At 36.1% G+C, this 23,472-nt stretch overlaps 1 protein-coding gene across 1 annotated transcript; it reads right to left on the minus strand.

Annotated features, from left to right (window-relative positions):
• Positions 1-935: 935 nt before the first annotated feature.
• LOC127136010 (uncharacterized) lies at positions 936-2,492 on the minus strand. The gene is made up of 3 exons (XM_051062618.1): positions 1,956-2,492; positions 1,438-1,823; positions 936-1,194 (listed from the first exon to the last, which is right to left on the minus strand). Exons 1-3 carry the CDS (start codon positions 2,490-2,492, stop codon positions 936-938), a joined length of 1,182 nt encoding a protein of 393 aa, XP_050918575.1.
• Positions 2,493-23,472: the final 20,980 nt, after the last annotated feature.

Raw genomic sequence — 23,472 nt, forward strand, 5'->3', positions numbered from 1 at the left:
TCTAAAAATAGTTTCTTTCCATAAGCGAGTTTCTTCAATGTTAAGCTTTCTTGAGTCAGAGGATCCTATAGTCAGAGTCTTCATTTAGCGATTGCAACTTCAGAGGATGCTTGTTGCTGACTGTCTTAAGAGTTTCTCTTTATTTGACTTCTTCAGAGCGTACGTCTTCAGAGTCTAGAGTCATTTTTCCCCTTCAGAGTGTCTGACTTCTTTAGTTTAGCTAATGCCTTCGTTTGATCAGAGTCAGAGCTTCTGGTCGCGTATCTTCTGAGTAGCATCTTAGCGCTTGATTCTGTATCTGATGATTGTCTATCTGATTGTTTTGATCAGAGTCCTGCACACTTAGAAAAAATTTGTTAGGGTACCATTTTTGTTTCATCCTTTGTTATCATCAAAATCTTAGAGGTACATTCTAGAACTAAATTTGTTCTTACAATCTCCCCCTTTTTAATGATGAAAAAACAAGTCAGAGTGATGATGAAACAGTAAGTAATATCTCAGAATCAGATAAAGAGGATGGACTCCCCCTGAGTTAAATCATCAGATTTAACAGAAGTTCTTACCGGACCTTCCTTGTGTGGTAGTTGGTTCTGTACCTTAGTTATTATCCTGCATAACTTTAGTTCTCATAAGTCATTAAGATATTTAATGTTCGCAGTGCGTTGAGAGGCTTAGATATATATTTTCATCAGAGTTGTTTTAGTTTTCCCCCTTTTTGTCAGAATCAAAGAGACATAGAAATATAGGCAGGAAATGGATATTCATATATAAGAGAAAACAGGTACAGGTAGGCAGCAATGAAAGCATATATCAGAAATCATAAGGAAAAAAATACATCAGAAGAAAAACAACAAGCAAAGAGCCTAAGTGCCTAAGGGTTTGCGGGCGGAGGCATCCTTTGGAGCAGTTGAGTCAGCAGATTCTGAATGTTAGTGTTAACGGAATCCTGGTGATCCAACCTTGCTCGTACCACTTGTTGTTCCTTTTGCAGTTCCTCCAAAGTCTTTAAGACCAGGGGGAAAATCAGAGTTAGATTGCTCCCCCTGAGTCAAAGCATTAGCACTGGCCTTGGCAGCTTCCTCTGCAGCAATGTGTGCTACTTCTTCAGCTTCGGCTTTTGCTTTTGCCTCAGCCTCAGCCTCAGCAGCAGCCGCAGTAGTAACAGCTTCAGCAACAGCCTTCTCTTCAGCTTCTCTGATTCTTTACTCTTCTTCCAGGTGAGCTTTCTCTTATGCTTCCTTCCTGGCCTTTTCCTCAGCCTCTCTGGCCAAGCGAGCCTGTAGCCTTATTCCAGCATCTCTGATGAAGTTGTTGTGGACTTGTTCAGAGAGGCCTTTCAGTTTGAAGGCTTCAGAAGTCATCCATCTAATCACTCTGTTCCAGTGGATCCTCACTGCAGAGGGATCATCACTGATGCCAGAGTTGATAGACAGAGACTTGATCTTCTCCACTGAAGACTCTGCAAATACAGTTATTGCTTCTTCTAATATGGGGAAGGCAGTTTTTGGTTCAGGGTTAGAGGTTGGGGAGGGTGGTGGAGTTGGATTGGTGTCATCTGGATTTTGAGTAGGAGTGATGATGGCGTTAGAGGTTGGTGGTGGGGGAATATCAGAGGGAGATGGTGTTGTTTGTTCAAGTTGTGGATTTGGTTGATGTTCATATGGTGAGGGTACTGGTAATTCAGGAGGTGGATTAGTTTGTTGTTCAGGAGTTGGTGTTTGAGGTTGATCAGATGGAGGTAGTTTTTGTTGTTCAGGGGGTGGGGAGGTAACTTCAGGTTCAGGTTCAGTTTGTGATGGTTGTTGTGAGGCCAGAGCACATGCCTAAAGTTGAGCTAGAGTGGGGGATTAGGGGTCAGAGGGTTCACTGTATGATGAGAGAATATAGTATGGTGGGGAGGAAGGTGAGGAAGATGATGGTGAGGTGGTTTCGTTCATCATTTATGCTTCAGAAACGGGTAAGGTAGTGGTTGCGATATTGAATTTGAGGGATGGTGGGTTAGAAGTTCTGGTGGTGGAGGGAGGAGTTTCTGATGAGGTGTAGACGGGAGTGGTTTGGGGGAGAGAAGAAGCAATAGACTTTAATTTAACAGAGCGGGAAGGAGGTATAGACTTACTTGGAGAATCAGCCAGATGGACTGGAGGTCTTGACCCAGAAGTTTCTCCCAACTTTTCCTTCTTTGCCTTCTTGGACTTGCCAGATGGCTCCCGTTGTCTCTTCATGAAATTTGGTGGACGCTCAGGTAGCCAGTCCACTGAGAACTCTAAAATGTCCACCCCTTGGTTTGCAAGATCTTGCAGATAGTGAGCCACTACTTCTGGAGGGTCAATCTTGAAGAACAGATAGAGACCGTTGGGGATCTTCCTCTGATCCTTGAGTGATTCCCAGGAAGTTTCTAGAGTTGGTTTAGCTCTGACTTTCTCAATTACCCCCATACTCTTCATATTTCGAGCATTCAGAGGTCTTCCAATGTTAACAATGACATCCTCCATCAGTTTGTGATAGATCAGGTGATCCACCAATTCACTCTCGATCAGAACATTCGAGATGAGTCTTCCCAGGGGGATGTAGGTTCTAGGCTTCATATTATTTATGGTATCTTTGATAGAATCTCTGAGATACTTGAAGAGCAGCGCTGGTAGATTCAGTTTCAGCCCTTTGTGGATGCAGTAAAGGATGCACTTCTGATCCGTGTTGATGTAGTCATAAGAGTTTGATGCAGGGCGGTGATGGATGGTGCCCAGGATGATCTTTAGCCAGACGCGGAGATTCTGATGCAGTTCTTTGTTCTTGGAGTGTTTTCCCTCAGCATTCTGTTGAAAAATGGTGGGGGCTATTTCCTAGGACAAGTATTTTGCCCTAGGATTGATGTTGTAGATTCTTCTTCCCCCTGCCTTTTCCATGTTCAGAAGGGAGGCTATTGATTTCTCAGTGAAGACTATTTTGACTCCCAAAATGTGAGAGACGATATAGTGATCATCTGAGTCTGCGAAGCGCCAGAACTCTTTTACCAGATAGGTGTACACCGGACCGTAGAGTCTCTGAAAGTAGGTTTCCCACCCTTGCATTCTTAACTCTTCAGTAAGGTCTATGCCATTTCGCTTCATATTGTCGAAATCTATCAGCGATTCGCACAGTACCTCAAGCTTCTCAAATGGTGTTGCAATATGGATGTGAGGTTCACGGTCAAGAATGTGGGGTTCTTTGTAGATGGGGGTTGAGACGACACAAGTAGTTGCAGTTGTTTGTTGAGTAGAAATGGGTGTTTGATCAGTTGAATCCATCTGTTGTGAGTAGTTGTAGACGGATTATTGTTGAGCATCAATGTAGAAAATGTTGTAAAAGGTTTGAAAGATGAAGAACTTCCTTGAAGATGATGAACTGAGAGAGAGAGAGGGTTTGTGTAGGGCGTGAGTGTAAAGTGTGAGCTTGTGATGAGTGAAAAGTATTAATACCCAAATAGATGCATGCAAAACGACAGTGTTAGAGGTAGTTTAGAAGTTATGAAATTAATGATGCACGTTATCCAAGTTTACACGCTTAGGGGAGAAATGATTACAGCCCATGATGGAGGTCTAATCCCCAAATCAGCACACTGCTCGAGGAGATTTCAAGGGTCTGTCTCTTAATTTCTGCTAGATAGCTGTCTAGAAAATCCAAAGTTAGACGCATGATGCCCCACGTGTTGATTTATCTGATCTTCAGGAATACCAAAGGATTGGATCCTGAGGATTTCTAATTCAGATAACTCCTAACTGGTAGAAGTATCAGAGTCGGATCCAGATACCAGATGTTTAATTCAGAGCCTTATTTTTCTATTTCAGAGAAGCACATTTGGGTTATTCTGGGCAAATTTGAATGTTTAAATTTTTCAAAATAAAAGAGAATCTGTCTTCAGCGAGGGGTTTAGTAAAAATGTCAGCCCATTGATGGTCTGTATCAATAAATTTTCATGATATTACCCCTTTCTGAACATAGCCTTTAATAAAATGATGTTTTATTTCTATGTGCTTAGCTCTGGAATGCAAGATATGATTCTTACTTAAACAGATGGCAGCAGTATTTCATAGAAGATAGGAACGTTACTCTCAAAGATCAGAAGGTCTTCTAGTTGATTTTTCATCCAGAGCATCTAAGTAGTGCAGAGTGACGCTGATATATATTCTACTTCTGCAGTAGACAAGGCGATGGTTGACTGTCATTTGCTGGCCCACGATATGAGATTATTTCCCAAGAACTGACAGTTCCCAGATGTACTTTTGCATTCCATTCTGTCCCCTGCATAATCTGCATCACAATAACCAGAGAGCCTATACTTTGATGTTTTCTCATACACCAGGCCAAGGTTAGGGGTTCCTTTCAGATACCTGAGGATTCTTTTAACAACTGTTAAGTGAGATTCCCTAGGATCTGATCGGAATCTGGCACAGAGACATACACTAAAAAGAATATTGGGGGGTGTAGCCGTCAGATAGAGAAGATAGCCTATCATACCACGATAGAGCTTCTGACAAACTTTCTGACTAGTTTCTTCTTTCTCCAAAATGCAGGTTGGATGCATGGGTGTCTTAGCAGGTTTACATTCGGCCATTTTGAATTTCATCATAATGTCTTTTATGTACTTACTTTGATATACGTAGGTAGCTTCTGAAGCTTGATTGATTTGAATTCCCAGAAAGAACTTTAGTTCTTGCATTAATCTCATTTCAAATTCTGCCTGCATTAGCTCAGAGAATTCTTGACATACATAGGGGTTAGTTGAACCAAAAATAATATCATCAACATATATCTAGCATATCATGAGATCATTTCTAATGTTTTTATAGAAGAGTGTAGAGTCAACCTTTCCTCTAATAAAATCATGTTCCAGGAGAAAGTTACTCAATTTTTCATACCAAGCTCTAGGAGCTTGTTTTAGTCCATACAGTGATTTCTTTAGTTTAAAAATGTGCTATGGATATTTAGAATTTTCAAAGCCTAAAGGTTAATTGACATACACTTCTTCTGATATACAACCATTAAGGAATGCACTCTTGACATCCATCTGATATAGTTTCATGAAATGATTTACAGCAAATGAAACAAGTAAGCAATTAGATTCTAACCTGGCGACTGGGGAAAAGGTTTCATTGTAGTCAATGCCTTCTTGTTGACTATAACCCTATGCCACCAGTCGTGCTTTATTTTTGACTACTTCTCCTTTTTCGTTCAGTTTGTTTCTGAATACCCATTTGGTTCCAATAATATGAGTTCCTTTAGGCTTTGGGGCGAGATCCCAGACATCACTCTTTGAGAATTGATCCAGTTCTTCTTTCATTGCCAAAACCCAGTCATTATCTTGAAGTGTCTCATCACAGGAAGTAGGCTCGATCAGAGATACTAATCCTAGAGGAGTTTCTTCAGATACTTTGAATGTTGACCTAGTTCTAACAGGTTCATCCTTGTTTCCCATAATCAAATCTTCAGATATGTTGGGGCGACTTCTCGATCTTTTCTGGATAGTTGAAGCTTCAGTTGCATCTGGACTTTGTTTATCTTATTCTTCTGATGCTTTAGTCTTTTCGTCAGAGCCTGCAAGAGTTATCTCCAAATCTGCAAGTTTCTCAACTAGCTTTGACTTTTCAGGGTCAAGCTTATCATCAAATCTAACATGTATTGATTCTTCCACAATTTTGGTTTCTATGTTGTATACTCTGTAGCCTTTAGAGCGTTCTGAGTATCCTAACATAATACCTTTTTGGGCTTTTGAATCAAACTTGTTCAGATGTTCTTTAGTATTGAGAATAAAACAAGGGCAAAAGGATGGAAATACGAAATGTTGGGTTTTCTTCCCTTACACAGTTCATAGGGATTCTTTTCCAGAATAGGTCTTATAGAGATTCTATTCTGAATATAACACGTTGTATTTACTGCTTCAGCCCAAAAGTGCTTAGCCACATTTATTTCATTGATCATGGTTCTAGCCATTTCTTGGAGTGTCCTATTTTTCCTATCTACAACTCCATTTTGTTGTGGAGTCCTAGGACAGGAGAAATCATGGGATATTCCATTAGAATTAAATAGTTCCTCAAAGAATTTATTTTCGAATTCGCCACCATGATCACTTCTGACTCTGATAATTTTAGAGTCAAATTCGTTTTGCACTTTATAACATAAGCTATTAAATACAAAGTTAGAGTCACTCTTGTACTTTAGGAATTTTACCCATGTCCAACGACTAAAATCATCAACAATGACTAGTCTGTACTTCTTTCCATTGACTGATGTTGTCTTAACAGGCCCAAAAAGGTCAATGTGAAGAAGTTCCAGAGGCTTAGAGGTGGAAACAACATTGTTCTTTTTAAAAGATGTTTTAGAAAATTTCCCTTTTTGACATGCCTCACACAGAGCTTCTGAAGAAAACTTCAGTTTGGGTAGACCTCTAACTAACTCGAGTTTATTTAGCTAAGAAAGTTTTCTCATGCTAATGTGGCCCAAGCGTCTATGCCATACCCATTGCTCTTCATGAACAGACATCAGACATTTTAAATTTTGATCTTTTAAATATAAAATATTTATTTTTGTAAATGTTGTTTTTCCTCTTGCCAGTGAATAGAACTGTTCCATTATTCCGATTAATTGCTTTACATGTTTTTTTATTGAAGATTACATCATAACTGTTATCACTTAATTGGCTTATTGATAACAGGTTATGCATTAATCCTTCTACGTAGAGAACATCAGATATAGAAGGAAGAGTTCCATTACCAATAGTTTCGGAGCCTCTGATTCTTCCTTTCTGATTTCCTCCGAAGCCTACAAAGTCAGCATCTTTAAGTTCCAGGTTTTGGAACATATATTTTCTTCCCATCATGTGTCGTGAGCATCTAGAGTCCAGGTACCATGATTGGTGTCTTAACTCTGCTGCATAAGATATCTGCAACATAAACAATCTTATCCTTTGGTACCCATAATCTTTTGGGTCCTTTGTGATTAGTTTTCCCAGAGTTTCTTAGAACTTTAGGTTTTCTAGCATTATCAAAACCTTGTGCTAGTGCATTGTGTAGTGATAAGAAAAAGGGGATTTGGGTTTGTCATCTGTGGAAGATTTATCTTCACTAGGATCATACCCTATTCCTCTTTTATTATTCTGACTGACTCCATAAATCACGAATGCCATTATGCTTCTTTCTATCCCATTTTTCAGAAACTTTTAAAAAATATTTTTCATATTTATATATCATTATGTTAGAAGTTTGTGGGGCTTGAGATAACGCTTCTTCAAGTTTTAAGCATTGTTTATTTATGGAGTCTCTTTCTTTTGTCAAAGTTTGATTTTCATCTTTTACTTCTGAAACTGTCATCTCAAGCTTATCACATTCTTCTATGGTTCCTTCAAGAACCCTTTTTAGTGCTTTAAATTTTTGTTTAAGTTTCTGATATGAGTTCAAAGATTCAGAAAGGCATGATTCAAGGTCAGAGCGAGAAAGATCAGAAAATACCTCTTCAGGATCAGATTCTCCATCTGATGTGTTTCCATAGGTGGTAGCCATGAATGCAACATTTGTCTGTTGTTCAGAGTCTGATTCAGAGGAATCAGATCCACTATCGTCCCAGGTGGCCATCAGTCCCTTTTTGGTTTTAGATGAGCTTTTCTTGAAACTTTACCTTCTGGAGCTCTCCTTCTTCAGCTTTGGACATTCGTTTCTGTAATGACCTTTTTCCTTACATTCATAGCATGTTATTTCTTTGTTTGATTTACCTCTGGAAATTGATTCAGAGGGATCTCCCTTGGGTCTTAGTCTTCTGAAGTTATTATTCCTTTTCCTCCAGAGTTGTTTTACTCTTCTGGTCAAAAGGGATAACTCTTCTTCATCGTCAGAGTCTTCCTTTTTAGAGTCGTCATTGTCTTCCTCTTCAGCTTAGAAGGCTTTGTTCCTTTCTGGTTTGCGTCTTTCAGATATAGACTTTAGTGCTACAGACTTGATCTTCTTTTGAGACTCATCTTCCTCAAGTTCTATCTCGTGACTTCTGAGTGAACTAACGAGTTCTTCAAGGCTGATATTATTCAGATCCTTTGACAATTTTAATGTTGTGACCATTGGTCTCCACTTCTTTGGCAAGCTTTTGACTATCTTTTTGACATGATCTGCAGTTGTGTAGCCCTTGTCCAGAACCTTGAGTCCTGCAATTAAAGTTTGAAATCTAGAAAACATTACCTCTATAGCTTCATCATCCTCCATCTTGAAGGCTTCGTACTTCTGAATTAGAGCCAGAGCCTTTGTCTCTTTGACTTGAGAATTTCCTTCGTGAGTCATCCTCATGGAGTCAAGTATTTCTTTAGATGTTTCTCTGTTGGTGATATTTTCATATTCATTGTAGGAAATGGCATTCAGCAGTATTGTTCTGGCTTTGTGATGGTTTTTGTAGTCGTGCTTCTGATCATCTGTCATCTTGCTTCTGGCAATGGCAACGCCAGCGTCAGACACAGGAGGTGTGTAGCCAATTGTAACTATGTCCCACATATTAGCATCATAGCCCAGAAAGAAACTTTTAATTCTATCTTTCCAGTAATCAAATTTTTCTCCATCAAAGATTGGAGGTTTAGCATTGTAACTATCTCTTTCATTGGTTTTGGTCGTAGTGTTTTTCTCACGTTGGATTTCTCTACACTATTAAGTGTTTGATTAGAAAATCAATAACGGAGCTGAAGCTCTGATACCAATTGAAGGTAGAGAAAAACTAGAAAGGGGGTTTGAATTGTTTTTAGGAAAATAAAAACTTTTTAGAACTTAGACACATGCAGAAACAAAATAATTCAACACAGAATTTTATACTGGTTCGCTTGAAATTCAAAGCTACTCCGTCCACCCGACCAAGGTGATTTCACCTTCGAAAAGGACTTAATCCACTAATCTTGAAAGATTACACAAACAACTGTCTAAGAGAATAATAATCCCTTAGCCCTCTCAAGTAATCAGACTTCACAAAGTCACTTGAGGAAATATCTTAGCAATAATATGATTACAGTAATGAATAGTGCTTCTAATAATAAGCAGAGATTACACAAGATAAGAATAAGAAATATTCTCACGTTAGAGCAGTAGCTCGTGAGAGAATGAAATAATGAATGGTGGAAGTATTGTATTCTCGTGTGTTTCAGGTATCTTTTTTGGGAGGCATTCCATCCTTTTTATAGGAGAGTGAGAAGACAGTTGGGTGATGTTAATGTCAGAATCTTGGGCATTGATGGATGATTAACGTCATTAATCTCCGTGTTCTTTCCAAAGCAGTATTTGGAGCGCCATAACTTCCTTCTAAAAATAGTTTCTTTCCATAAGCGAGTTTCTTCAATGTTAAGCTTTCTTGAATTAGAGGATCTTATAGTCAGAGTATTCATTTAACGATTGCAACTTCAGAGGATGCTTGTTGCTGACTGTCTTCAGAGTTTCTCTTTATTTGACTTCTTTAGAGCGTACGTATTTAGAGTCTAGAGTCATTCTTCCCCTTCAGAGTGTCTGACTTCTTTAGTTTAGCTAACGCCTTCGTTTGATCAGAGTCAGAGCTTCTGGTCGTGTATCTTCTAAGTAGCATCTTAGCGCTTGATTTTGTATCTGATGATTGTATATCTAATTGTTTTGATCAGAATCCTGCACACTTAGAAAATTTTCGTTAGGGTACCATTTTTGTTTCATCCTTTGTTATCATCAAAATCTTAGAGATACATTGTAGAACTAAATTTGTTCTTACAGTACAGGCCTATGAAATCATGTCATTTGGTCCATAATTGAATATGCACAAGTTTGAGATCATGTTGGAATGCTAGGAAAATGTGCATGGAAGTTTGAAGTTAAATCTTTCCAAATGATGATGCAATGTTCAAGCCATGCGCAGCCCATTCAAATATTATCCAAAATGGATGAAATTCGACTCTTTGGAAAGTTTAGATCAAGAGGAACAACTTTTATGTTGAACACTTTTCCATTTGAATCTTGCATAATGATGAATTTTGAGGTGGAAGTTTGGAAATTTAAACATATCAAAAAAAAATTCTAAGTGTCAAGCCATATGTTCATTTATTCCACCTTGGCTAACTTTTTATGTGAGCTTCAAATGAGAAACGTTCCTTCATAAAAGTTGTATCTATCTCAAAGTCCTTCAAAATGGTCACAAATTTGACCTCATTTGGATTTAATATGGAGGAGTTGTTCATTTTTGAAGTTGAGGAAAATCACTTGTTCAATGGTATTGGTCCAAAATGACCTATAATATATCCTCAAATCACATACTCATAAAAGTTGAATTAGTTCTTCCTCCAAACATAAAAGTTGAAGTATACATCTTAAATTTGATTGTGCAACTTGGAAATCTTTCATCTCATAAATATTGAGCAAGTTATGGCTTTGGGAAGTTGGCCTCCAAATTAGGGTTTAGACAAAATGACCTATAATCTTTCACCATAAAAATTGACTTTCCAAGCAAAACTAAATCTAGACCTCAACATGAAAGTTGTTTGGAATGTCATTTATAGTAACGTTTCTCTTGGAATCATTTTCATATGATAAATATTGTAGAAGATAGGGTCTAGGGGACCTAGTTTTGATCAGATGAATTCCTTTGGTCAACCATCATCAACCATCTTGCTAGATTGAAATTATCTTGACTTTTAGGACTCATGGATGATCATATATGCATAATATGATGAAATTTGAAGTATCCCTTGAAATATTTGATCAATTGTTGAAGAAGCTTGTTGAAGAAGTTACACAAGATACCCAGATGAACTAGGGTTTCCAAGGAACACCAACTCCAAACTCTTGATGAATTCTTGATAAAATTAATATGTGAATCTCATGGGGATTCATATATGATGCCTAAAGTCATTGTATATCATTCTTGATTGAGCTCCTTGTAATGAGGATCTTGAACCCTAGATATGAGCTTGATAGATCAAAGGTGAGCATGTGTCTTACCTACAAAAGAGTTAGACAAAACGCAAAGACATATTTTTGGGATTTTGGTTAGTAAAAATGATAAAAATGCAAAGTATGATACAGTCAAATAGTGCTTGGTGATCTCTCCCAATACAAACCCAATGAATGAGGGGTAAGGAGGATGCCAAGGTGTGATCCCAATGCTATTGCATATGATGAGATAGCATGAGGGATCTTAGGGTTAAAATTGGGGTCTTACACACCCCCACACTCTATTTTTGTCAAACATATTTTATACCAAACACATATGCACACATAAAAAATGGCTCCCTAGGAGTACCTAGGACACCTTGGATGCTAACATCTTCCCTCTGTGTAACCAAGCCCCTTACCTATAATCTCTGGAATTTTAATAATTTTGATTTGAAAACTTATTATCTTTGGGTTTTGTTCGTACTTTTCTCTTTTCCTTTGGAAACAATAAAAGTGCGGTGGCGACTCTGGTTTTATTGGCGTTAAGCTTATCCATAGCTTAGTGGTCATTAATTTACCGCTATAATTCATCAACCAAATGTATAAACCAATACATTTATTAACATCATAGGCATGTTAATATTATTCAAATATATCAATAATCACTACCATGTTATAGGTCTTATTGTTATATTTTTAATGCTTCAAACGGCATCAAAATCAGACTTACAGAATAAAAGTTATGACCAAAATCGTCAGGATATGTCAACAATTCATTAACCAAACGTATGAACAAAAATTTCACCAACACAGTAGGTATAAGAATAATACTCAAACAATTCACTTATTACCATCATGTTATATCTCTGAGAATCGTCCTTCTAACATTTCAACCCCAATCCAAAATGATTTACGAGTTGAAAGTTATAATCAAAACCGCGCACGGAGGCGTTACTAAAACGTTGTTGTTTTTCTAAAATTTCCAACACGGTTTTGATCTTCTTCAACCCCAAAAACATCCATGAAATAATAACCAAAATTATTTTATCCCTGAAACAAAGTTATAGCCCTCTATTTCATATATCCAACACTTTAAACGGAACTCGATTAGGACTTATGGATCAAAAGTTATGGACAAAATGATTTCGACCGAGAAACACGAACAGAGGCTCTCATGCTGAGCATGGTCGTGACGGACAGAATGCATAATTTTCTGCGTTTTTCATCGTTGGAGACCTTTCGGGCCTTCGATTTCGATTCCGTAAAAATCCAAACGCTCAGAAAATTACAACCCATGCAATACTCTAATTATAGTAAGTTAATTTATATTTTTAACACAATTAAATTATTTAATCATTATTTTAAGATTATGCCTAAAACCTTCGAAATTGCAACAATGGTGGATATATGTTCAATCCTCAAAACAGAAAAAATACACGCATATAAGGCACACAAAATTCGTCATATAACAATCATCATAGAATCTCAATTCAAAATTATGAATCAAAACACTCAACTCTAAAGAGGTTAAGGGTTCCTTCATTCCACCCTTCTATCATACCATTTATTATTGGAACAAGTTCCCACCCTTACCTGATCACCAGCAAAATCCCTTGATCTTCTTCTTCAACCTCAAGTTTTTGCTCTCCCTCTTTGCCTCGTTTGCTCCAATCTCACTTACTGATAAAATCTCCTTAAAACCTAGCTTCTCTCCCAACTTTTGAAACATATAGTAATCTCCTTAATTTTACTTAATTATTATTTTTTCCCAATTTTACTTTACCTTCCATCTTCTTACCACAAACTCTCCTCAAATCCAACAATTGGCTCAGACTCATATTCTCTATAATTTCTTATTTCATCAATAATAATAAATAAAATCTAATTATTATAATTATTGTTTAAGTTACTTTATCGTCTCACTGCACCCTATTATTTCTACCACACACCAACAACAGATATTCAAATAATTTATTTTAAATCACACTAACATCTAATAATTAAATAAAACACCGAAAATCATCATGAATCACCAATGATTCAAAATAAAACAATAAATTAAATTGGGGTGTTACAACGCCTGCAAACTCGATTTTGAAATTTTCCGCCCGCTAAATTTACGTATATTTGAAAATTGATTCAATCAATTTGTCTGTATAACCAAAATTTTATTCTGATCGGTGAATGCATTGATTTATTGATCGAAGGAAAAAATTGGGGTATGACAATTGTCCTAAGACGCCAAATACGAAAGCAATATTAGGCCTAGTGCATACTTAAGAATACATCAAGTTGTACAATGCACTATCTAAGGGTTTTCCCTTCATTCCTGCCCGATCAATCTCCATTTTAGGACATCGATATTTCCTTAATTTGACACCTTTAGTAAGTGGAACATCTCCTGGCTTACAATTTTGCATATTGAACCTCTATAGGACTATATCGATATAAGCCCTCTCGGACAAGCCAAGTACACCATGTGATATGTCTCTATGTATTTAATTTCCCGAAAAAAAGGATGTTTCACCGAGATCTTTCAAATTAATATACTTGGTTAGCATAAGTTTGGTCTCGTGAAGTTGACCAAGATCACTACTGGAAAACTAAAATATCATCAACATACAACACAAGAAAGATGAATTTTCTCCCACTGGCCTTAAGATGGATGCATTGATCAACTTTATTTTCTTCAAAACCCAAGGAAGTCACCATCTTAGTTGTAAATATTTTAAATTTTTCAAGTGCTTCTGATTTTCCCTTAATCAAGTAAAGATAGCTAAACTGGAAAAATCATCAATGAAAATGCTAAAAGAGTTTATTGTCACAAATAGTATGATAAAGGGGCCCACTAATTTCTATATGAATAATTTCCAAAAGATATAAACTTCTAGTTAAACATTTCTTATTGGTCTTATTAAATTTTCCTCTTATACAATCCACACAAGTCCCCAAATCACTAAAATCTAAGGAAGATAAAATAGCATCTCTAATTAACCTTTCAACTCTTTCCTTAGAGATATGGCCTAAACGCTTATGCCACAACAAGGATGATTTTTCTCTAATTCATACCTTTTAGAAATGGAGCTCTAAATGTTTAACATTGGGGAAATATTATCACAATTCAAAGATAACTTATATAAGTCATCCAACAAGATACCATTACCAATAACTTGAGAATTCAACATCAAATTTATTTTTCCATCATAAAAGGTAAACTGAAATCCAAGTCTATTCAAACAAGATACTTAAATCAAATTCCTTTTAAAAGAATGTACATAAAATGTATCTTTCAAAACAAGTTCAAAACCAAATCCTAGAACTAAGCTAACATCTCCCACTAGCTCCACAATGACTTCAAGATCATTTCCTACCTTGAGCTTGATTTCCCTCGAATTTGGTCTTTGCTGGTTCCTGAACCCCTGTAAGGACACAAAAATATGGGTTGTAGAACCACTATCAATCCACCAAGAATTAATAGGAACATCAACTAAGTTAGACTCAAAATAGACAGAAGTTAAATAACCACCTTCATATTTGTTCTTGTTGTCAAACCAAGCTTTAAAAGCATGACAATCAGTTTTCTTGTGTCCTTTTTTCTTACACCAAAAGCACCAAAAGGATTTTTTAAAAGAAACCGGCTTAGGACTTCCTATATTATGGTGTTGACCATTACCTATTTCCTGAACTGAAGATGTCTATGAAAACCACTATGAGTGTTTTTCTTATTTTTCTAAGAATTCTTATCAAAATGGGGTTTAGCATAAACAGTCAGGAGGGATAAATCACTTATTTCCTTCTTGAGTTTCTATTCTTCAGCCACATACTTGATAGTAAGGTTATTGACGGTCCAGTTCTCACCAAATGTATTATAGGCAGTTTTGATTTGAGTGAACTCAGCAGATAGGCAGTTTAAGGCATGAGACACGATGAAATTCTCATTCAAGTCAATGTTATGCGATTTAAGTTTGGTTTGGGCATGAGCCATCCTAAGAATGAACTCCCTGACACCCCAAGTGTTATCATCTTTCGTGTTTGTGAGTTATTTCATTAAATATCCAGATTTAGCATTATCAGATACCTGAAACCCCTCCCCAATAGGAGTAAGATATTCTTTAGCATTATCTTTCTCAGGCAATCCATTGATCATATGTTCAGAAATTGTCTTCCTAATAGCACACAAGCTAAGTTGGTTACTCCTCTCCCACTTAGTTAATTTTTCTTTCTTTTCAGGTGTACTCTAAGCATTGATCGCAGGCTTAGTTTCGCACAATGCCATGTCAACATCAACAATCATTAATGAAAAATCTAAGTCTTGCTTCCATTTCTTAAAATTAGACTCATTCAAAATCTCAATAGAATCACAACAATTGTTCATAGAGAAGGTAATTATTGAGATAAAACAAAAATGCATTAGAATAAATAATAAAGGCAAGATATAACTTCAATGAACACAAGCTATCACGAAGAGGCCAACATTATCACACAATCTTCTTTGGGTGAAATGTGTAAACCCATGTCATAACCAAGGTCAGAACCTCATATGAGTTACCCAATGAGCATACATTGGGTTCGAAAATCTATCTTCTTTGGATAAATAAATTCTCTAAACCAAAGCACCTCCAACAACTTCATCTATAAATTTCAAAAATAAGCTACTCAGTGAGCATACATTGGATTTAGAAACTGATCTTCTTTGGGCAGATAAATCCCTTAGACCAAAGCATCTCCAATAGCTATATTTTTAATTAACCATAATCTATACGTACAATTGTCATTCTTTGAGAAGGCAAACACAGTAATGACTGAAAATCATCTCTCAAACTACAAAGAGGTTTTTATAAATTAAAATGAGGGATCTCACTTCAGTGATAATTACAAACAATAATTTATAAGAGTTCTTGTATAAGAATCAAATTTCTCTTGCCCAAAAAAAGTCATGAACTTAACAATAAAGCATTTCCAATAAATTTTGTCCTCAATAAGTGTCAACTTCAAGAAGGAATATTACTCAACATCTCAAAATATTGTATCACTAAATCATACTATTATAACCAATTTGTTATATATATAATCAAATCGATTTCAATTCTAATTGATATATTACACAGTGCAAAAATTCAATATTATTAAGTGATCAATTCAACTAGGAAAGATATTCAAGATCAATTCAACTAGGAAAGAATTCAAAATCTAGATGGGGCATGTCTCAAAGATCCCTTTTGTAATAAAATTCAATTCAATAAATAAGAGAGAAACTACATTAGTAAGTGTTTTTATTTAATATATTCAATATTGCAGACAATAATATGTGTGTATACTGAACAATGCTATTAGACATATGAAACTCACACTCCAACCTATATCAATGTCATCTAAGATAATGCTATCTTGTGTCCTAAAGGCACAAGTTAAAAATTATAAAAAAAAAATATTATGTTGAAAATTGTGCATTGATATAAATAAATCATAAAACTATTTTTTAAATTATTTTTTCCAATACAAACCTTCTAAATATGAGTTTCTTACCTTAAATTAATATTCTCACTCGCTTATAACGAAATTTTATACATATATAATACCATTATTTTGTCATATTAGTTTATAAGTTTAAAAAAACATATGATTGCATATAATCATAATAAATATTAACCCATCATATAGCATCTTGATGCCCGACACTTTTTATACGTCTACATTTTATCAAATCAAACATATTTTATTCGTTCAGTTAAAGATATTTGAATTTTGTTTTTGAATGCAGAAATACACGTTAAATCCTCGTGCAATTATGGATGTTATTCCATTTTATAAAAGTTATGTAAATTGCTACTGCTGAATTGAATCCTCTTTTATTGAATCATATGTTTATATATATTATATGTATTGTTTTCTAATGTTAAAGGAGACTATTTATATTCTATTATTTTGATGAACCATATATGACTTTATATGCACGTTTTGTTTTCCATTGATCTCTTGAAATTGAAATCATGGTTAGAGCTATGAAAATTGAAAATTGAAAATTGCAATGATAATTAAAAATAACCCTAATCCTTAGAATTCAATTGGGACTTTTACTTGTATTTTGACATTCCGTTGTATGAGGAATTTGAGAGAATAAATCAGTCATCTTAAAATTTTGAAGAATTCCTCACACTGCTATACCACACTTTCTTCACTTAAATGTCACTGAAGAATCGGTTTGGATTTTATTCTATAAACAATCAATTTAATATTTTATTTTATTAATAAAATAAATTATTATTTTTTACTTATGATTAAATTTCTATTTAATGTAACCTTGAAAATTGATTACGATCAAAATAATTCGAACACTATCAAGAATGACAATTATTTAAGATTGGATCAAAATAGTTTGAACCCTCAATTCATAATCACATATTAACAACAATCAATTGTGTAAACGAAAAAGTTTACTGATCAATTATATGAAATTAGAATATCAACACTTACTTGTTGAAGACATGATTTGAGAATAAGGGTTGTCGTTCTTGTCATCCGGATCTTCCTCTATATCTCTCACTCTCGTTCACAGTTCTCAATGGGACAAGCTATGAAATCGTTTCTTTCTGATTCAGTGATTACAGAGAGGCCTAATCACATAATATATAGTCATAATCCCTACTCGTTATGGGTCAAGGGTTAAGGCCCACACTTTTGTCCACACCAAAATACTCATGATTTAATTAAAGGATCATTTAATCCATCAATAAAGAAGACTACTTATGCAAATTGTTTACCCAAATAATCCAGTTTTTTTTTAATTTCCAAAATAATCCACATTTCAAATAAATTCTCAAACTATCTCTTTAAAAAAAACAAAAACGTCAACACATAGGTGTCAGATGAATTGGCTCATATCCTTAAATCAAAGAGGAGACACCAATTGAATTGACTTATGCACATGGTGCTGCCAATCCAATTGGCGCATGTGTGTAGGAACGAGATGAGGCGTCAATTGGTCTGATGTTTGTGTGTATTGTGTAAATTTTTTGTATAAATAAAGGTGTGGCGTGTATTGTGTAATTTTTTTGTATAAATAGAGGGGTGTCGTGATTCATTTTTCCACATCTCTTTTCACTATATTGCAAACGTGGTTCGTCTTCGTCGCCTCTATGGGAAAGTGATTTATTCGAAAGAGACAAGTCTCTAATGGAGATGCTCTTCTAGAACATCTATAGTTTCGAGCAACTACAGAGGGAGTTGGTTCGTTGGTTAGAGAGACATACCTGAAGAAGAAAAATTAGAAGTATTGAGAGACATGATGTCGTACGTGGGTGGGTGCGTGTTAAAAGTGATAAGGATGCGACATAAATGATGTTTGGACCAAATGATATCAGTTTGATTGTTATAATCAATTAGAAATGTTGTGTTTAAATGTTGTGGTTAAGTATTTTTATTTGTTTTGATATTTGTTGTATGTGTTGTTTATTCAGACTTGTCACCAATGTTCATTTTGTGATATCTGGTTTTTTGTTGGAAAGTGTTGTTGTTTTTAAGTGTGTTTAAGTTAGGGTGATGTTTGTTGTTAATATTGTTGTAACAAAAAGTTATTAATATATCAAAATCAAAGGTTACAAAAATTGAAAGGAGGTGTTGATAATTGTAAATATATAGTGTTAAGAATATTTGTATATAGAATAGTCTCACAACGAATATATCATGTAATTAGTTATAATCTCTCTATATATAATAAAGTCTTTGTAGTGTTTTTAAAACATATGGTTTATTGAAATGTCTCTTAGTCTCTTGTATTTCAACATGGTATCCAGAGCCTACTGAGAGACAATCGTTCACCGTGCTTTACCCGGTTGACCCACTGTCTTCCGGTGAGAAATTTTTGGAAAACCGTGTCATAACTCTGGTTGCCTTCCATACATTGTCGTGACTCATTCCGACATCAGTTTTCAAAATTCTCCAGTCACTACCGTTGTCGTCGCTATTGTTCCCGACGAATTTCCAGCAAACTAACCCCACCGGCAGAAGCGCCTCCTCTGATCCATCAGTTCCCCACTTTTCATCGGCGGTCGATCCCAACAATTTTTCCACCGCCCCACTCTTCATAGTACAACTGTTTCAAATCCTTTTCATCTGATTTGCGAGATACTTTCTTTCTTCAAATACTCATGGTTATTCCTCATAATTGTACGCCAAAATACGATGATTTCCTCAGGTGGTATCAGAATTATCAGAACTTAGATTCTACTGCTTCGATAGCACACACTGGTAATTCGTCTACTTGTCTTTCTCAATCATCTTCTCTTGGACCTTGGATCCTTGATTCTGGTGCGTCTGATCATGTTACCGGTAGTAAAAATCTTTTCTCTTCCCTCTCTGCATCTGGTTTCTTACCTACTATAACTTCTGCCAATGGTTCTCAAACCTGATCTGAAGGGATTGGTACTATTCAAATTCTACCTTCTCTCTCTGTTATTTTTGTCCTCTATGTACCTAATTGTCCATTTAATTTACTTTCAGTCAGTCTTTTAACTCGTTCTCTTGATTGTAGTATCACTTTCACTAACAATAATGTTACCCTGCAAGATCGAAGTTCGGAACGAGCGATTGGCATTGGATGTGAGTCTCAATGCCTTTATTACCTCTCAGTGTCATGTCAGACATGCTCAGCCAAATATTCTCAACTCATTATTCATGCTCACTTAGGTCATCCCAGTCTTTTTAAACTACATAAGTTGGTGCCAAATTTATCAAAGGTATCTAACTTACATTGCGAGTCGTGTCAGTTAGGGAAACACACTCATGGTCAGTTTCCCAATCAAGTCAATAAACAAGCTTCGTCTCCTTTTGCTTTAGTTTACACCGATGTTTGGGGTCCCTCACGTACTGTCTCTACTCTTGAGTCTAGGTATTTTATCACCTTTATTGATGATTTTTCACGTTGCACGTGGTTATTTTTAATGAAGAATAGATCTGAACTATTTTCTATCTTTGAACAATTCTATCAAGAAATAAGAACTCAATTCGGTGTGTCTATCTATACCTTAAGAAGTGGCAATGCCCGTGAATATTTATCCCAACAATTTTAAAATTTTATTTCATGTAATGATATTCTCCGTCAAACATCTTTCCCTCACACATCTCGACAAAACGGGGTAGCCGAATGCAAAAATCGACATCTCATTGAAACCACTCGGACCCTACTTCTTCATGGTAATGTTCCACTTCGATTTTGAGGGGATGTTGTTCTAACGGCATGTTACCTTATAAATCGCATGCCCTCATTTGTCCTTAACAATAAAATCCCTCATTCAATCATTTTTCCCAATTCCCCACTTCATTCAATTCCTCCCTGAGTCTTCAAATCCACATGTTTTGTACACAATCTCTTTCCTGGTCTTGATAAACTATCAGCTTGATCACTAAAGTGTGTCTTTCTTGGTTATCATCATACTCTACAATGATACCTCATATCAGCCGATGTTACCTTATTCGAGTTTGTTCCATATTTCGAGTCCATTCACGTAACTCCAGAACCCATTCAAGAAAGTACCGTCACGCCTTTTCCGGCAGTTATTAATGTCCCGCCTACCATTATCCCCCATAAGTCTATGGCTTCTGACCCCCCCCCCCCCACACACACACACACACACTTCTCGATCATTTCAAACATATCAGCGTCGTCACCCAACACATGTCGTCCTTGTCTCTGAGGTCATTGCAGACTCTCCTCTGATGCCTCCGCCATCACCGAACCTGATCCTGCAACCTGAGTCTGATCTTCCAATTGCCCTTCGAAAAGGTATACATCAAACACAAAATCCTTCTCCACATTATATTGATTTATGTTATCATCGTCTTTCCCATTTGCATTATACTTGTTTGTCTTCTTTGTCTTTTGTTTCTATTCCTAAAACTCCAGGTGAAGCTTTATCTCACCTTGAGTGGAGGCAAGCAATGATTGATGAAATGTGTGCTCTTCAAAGTAGTGGTACCTGGGAGCTGGTTCCTCTACCCCCTAGGAAATCTTTAGTAGGTTGTCGTTGGATTTATACAGTGAAGGTTGATCCAGATGGTAAGATTGATTAGTTTAAAGCTCGTTTTGTAGCCAAAGAATACACTCAAATTTTTGGATTGGACTACAGTGATACCTTCTCGCCTGTAGCCAAGATGGTATATGTGAGACTTCTTCTAGCCATTGCAGCCATTCGACATTGTCCTCTTCATCAACTTGATACCAAAATTGCTTTTTTACATGGTAATCTTGAAGAGGGAGTATATATGGAGCGACCACCTGGGTTTGTTGCTCAATGGGAGTCATCGAATATGGTGTGTAGGTTACACAGATCTGTTTATAGTCTTAAGCAATCTCCGAGAGCTTGGTTTGGCAGATTCATCATTGTAGTACAACAGTTTGGTATGGTCCATAGTGAAGCTGGTCATTCTGTTTTTTATCGTTACTCAGCCCAGGGGTGTATTTATCTTATTGTGTATGTAGATGATATTATCATAATTGGTAGTGATTAACAGGGTATACTCCATTTAAAACAATATCTCTCGAATCAATTTCAAACAAAAGATCTTGGTAAACTTATTTATTTATTAGATATTGAGGTAGCCCAATCTAAAGATGATTTGGTGATTTCTCTAAAGAAATATGCTATGGATATTTTGGAAGAAACGTGTTTGTTGAATGTTAAACCAGATGATACTCCTATGGATCCAAGTGTCAAACAACTACCCAATCAGGGGGAGCCTCTATCTGACTCAGGAAGGTATAGGACATTAGTTGGAAAGTTGAATTATCTCATAGTAACTCGTCCAGACATTTCTTTTGCAGTTAGTGTGGTAAGTCAGTTCTTAAATTGCCCTAGTCAGGAACACGTGGATGTTGTTATTTGGATTCTGAGATACATCAAATGTGCTCCAGGAAAAGGTCTACTGTATGAAGATAAAGGACATACTCAGATAGTTGGATACTCTTATGCTTATTGGGTAGGGTCACCAATTTATAGACGATCCACCTCTAGATATTGTGTACTTGTTGGAGGAAACCTTAAATCTTGGAAAAGAAAGAAATAAAATGTAGTTGCAATATCAAGCGTTGAGGCAGAGTATAAGGCCATGGCAATGGCAACATGTGAACTTATTTGCTTAAAACAGTTGCTCAAGGAACTTCAAATTGAAGAAGCAAGACCAATGACACTTATTTGTGATAATCAAGTTGCATTGCACATTGCTTCAAATCCAGTCTTCCACGAGAGGACCAAACATATTGAAATAGACTGTCACTTTGTCAGAGAAAAGATTGAGTCAGGTGACATCATCACAAGCTTTGTCAACTCTAATGATCAATTGGCATACGTGTTTACAAAATTCTGTGAAGTCCCGGAACTAATTATATATGTAACAAGCTTGGTGCATTTTACTTATATGCTCAAGCTTGAGGGGGAGTGTTGATATTTGTAAATATATAGTGTTAAGAATATTTGTATATAGAATAGTCTCACATCGATTATATCATATAATTAGTTATAATATCTCTATATATAATAAAATCTATGTAGTGTTTATCAAAACACACGATTTATTCAAATGTCTCTTAGTCTCTTGTATTTCAATAGGAGGTACTAAATTATAATGTAGAGGTTGCTTCGAGATTGGAACATTTTTTCTTATTGTGTCCGGGTTGACGAAATATACTATATAATCTTATCATTTTATCAGTCGTATCCATTTTTGTTCTAATATGCGTGTTGTTTGGCTGTCCTTTTTTATTTTTTCGCATCTCCTCGTTGTGCCAAACTATGTCCCTTTGATATGGAGGTCAATATTCCTCTATTGCTAGCACTGAGAAGCTTTCGTTGTACTTTCATGGCGGGAATGGCTCAATCGGATAGATGGTTATAAACATTCTGGCAAGTATGTGTGCATGCCGCAATGACATTGGAGCAAGGTATACGGAAGGCCTGGAACTTGGCCTAGTCGCACCAACTTCTGTTTAGTCTGACAGTATATGATAAATTAGGTTTCCCCTCATTGTGGTCCATTGTTTCATGTACACTGAAATTTTGCCTATGACGGTCAAATATTGTAATCGCGTGTGCGCTAGCTTTGATAGTTTCCTCTTTCATCACTTTCATACAGCATTCACTGAATAATTGATCTGACATTAACACTACACTCCATCTTTCTCCTCTGGTTGTGAAGGTCGATGCCAACCTAAAATAGGTTGTTCTCACCAATTTGGTTATTGGTAGATTTCTAATACCTTTGAAGACGTCGTTCATGCATTCCACAAGGTTTGTTGTCATGTGACCCCAATCGACATCATCGGTCAAATGCCCTTATCCACTGCTCTAATGATATGTTATCCACTCACCTTCTTGCATCTGCATTTGACAATCTAATTTTGTCACGGTAATGTTGAAATGACGTCTGAGTTAGAGCATACCCTGCATTCACAACTTTTTTATGAAGGTTCTTGTCTTTGATTGCACGCATGAAGTTTTGTGTGATATGTCTAATGCAATAGACATGGGTAAAAGAAGGATTATGTCATTCGTTATTGTGTCATTCAACAACAAAAAATTACACAACACACACA

This window comes from Lathyrus oleraceus, chromosome 4 (genome assembly GCF_024323335.1).
Source record: "Lathyrus oleraceus cultivar Zhongwan6 chromosome 4, CAAS_Psat_ZW6_1.0, whole genome shotgun sequence".
NCBI classification, from domain to species: domain Eukaryota; kingdom Viridiplantae; phylum Streptophyta; class Magnoliopsida; order Fabales; family Fabaceae; genus Lathyrus; species Lathyrus oleraceus.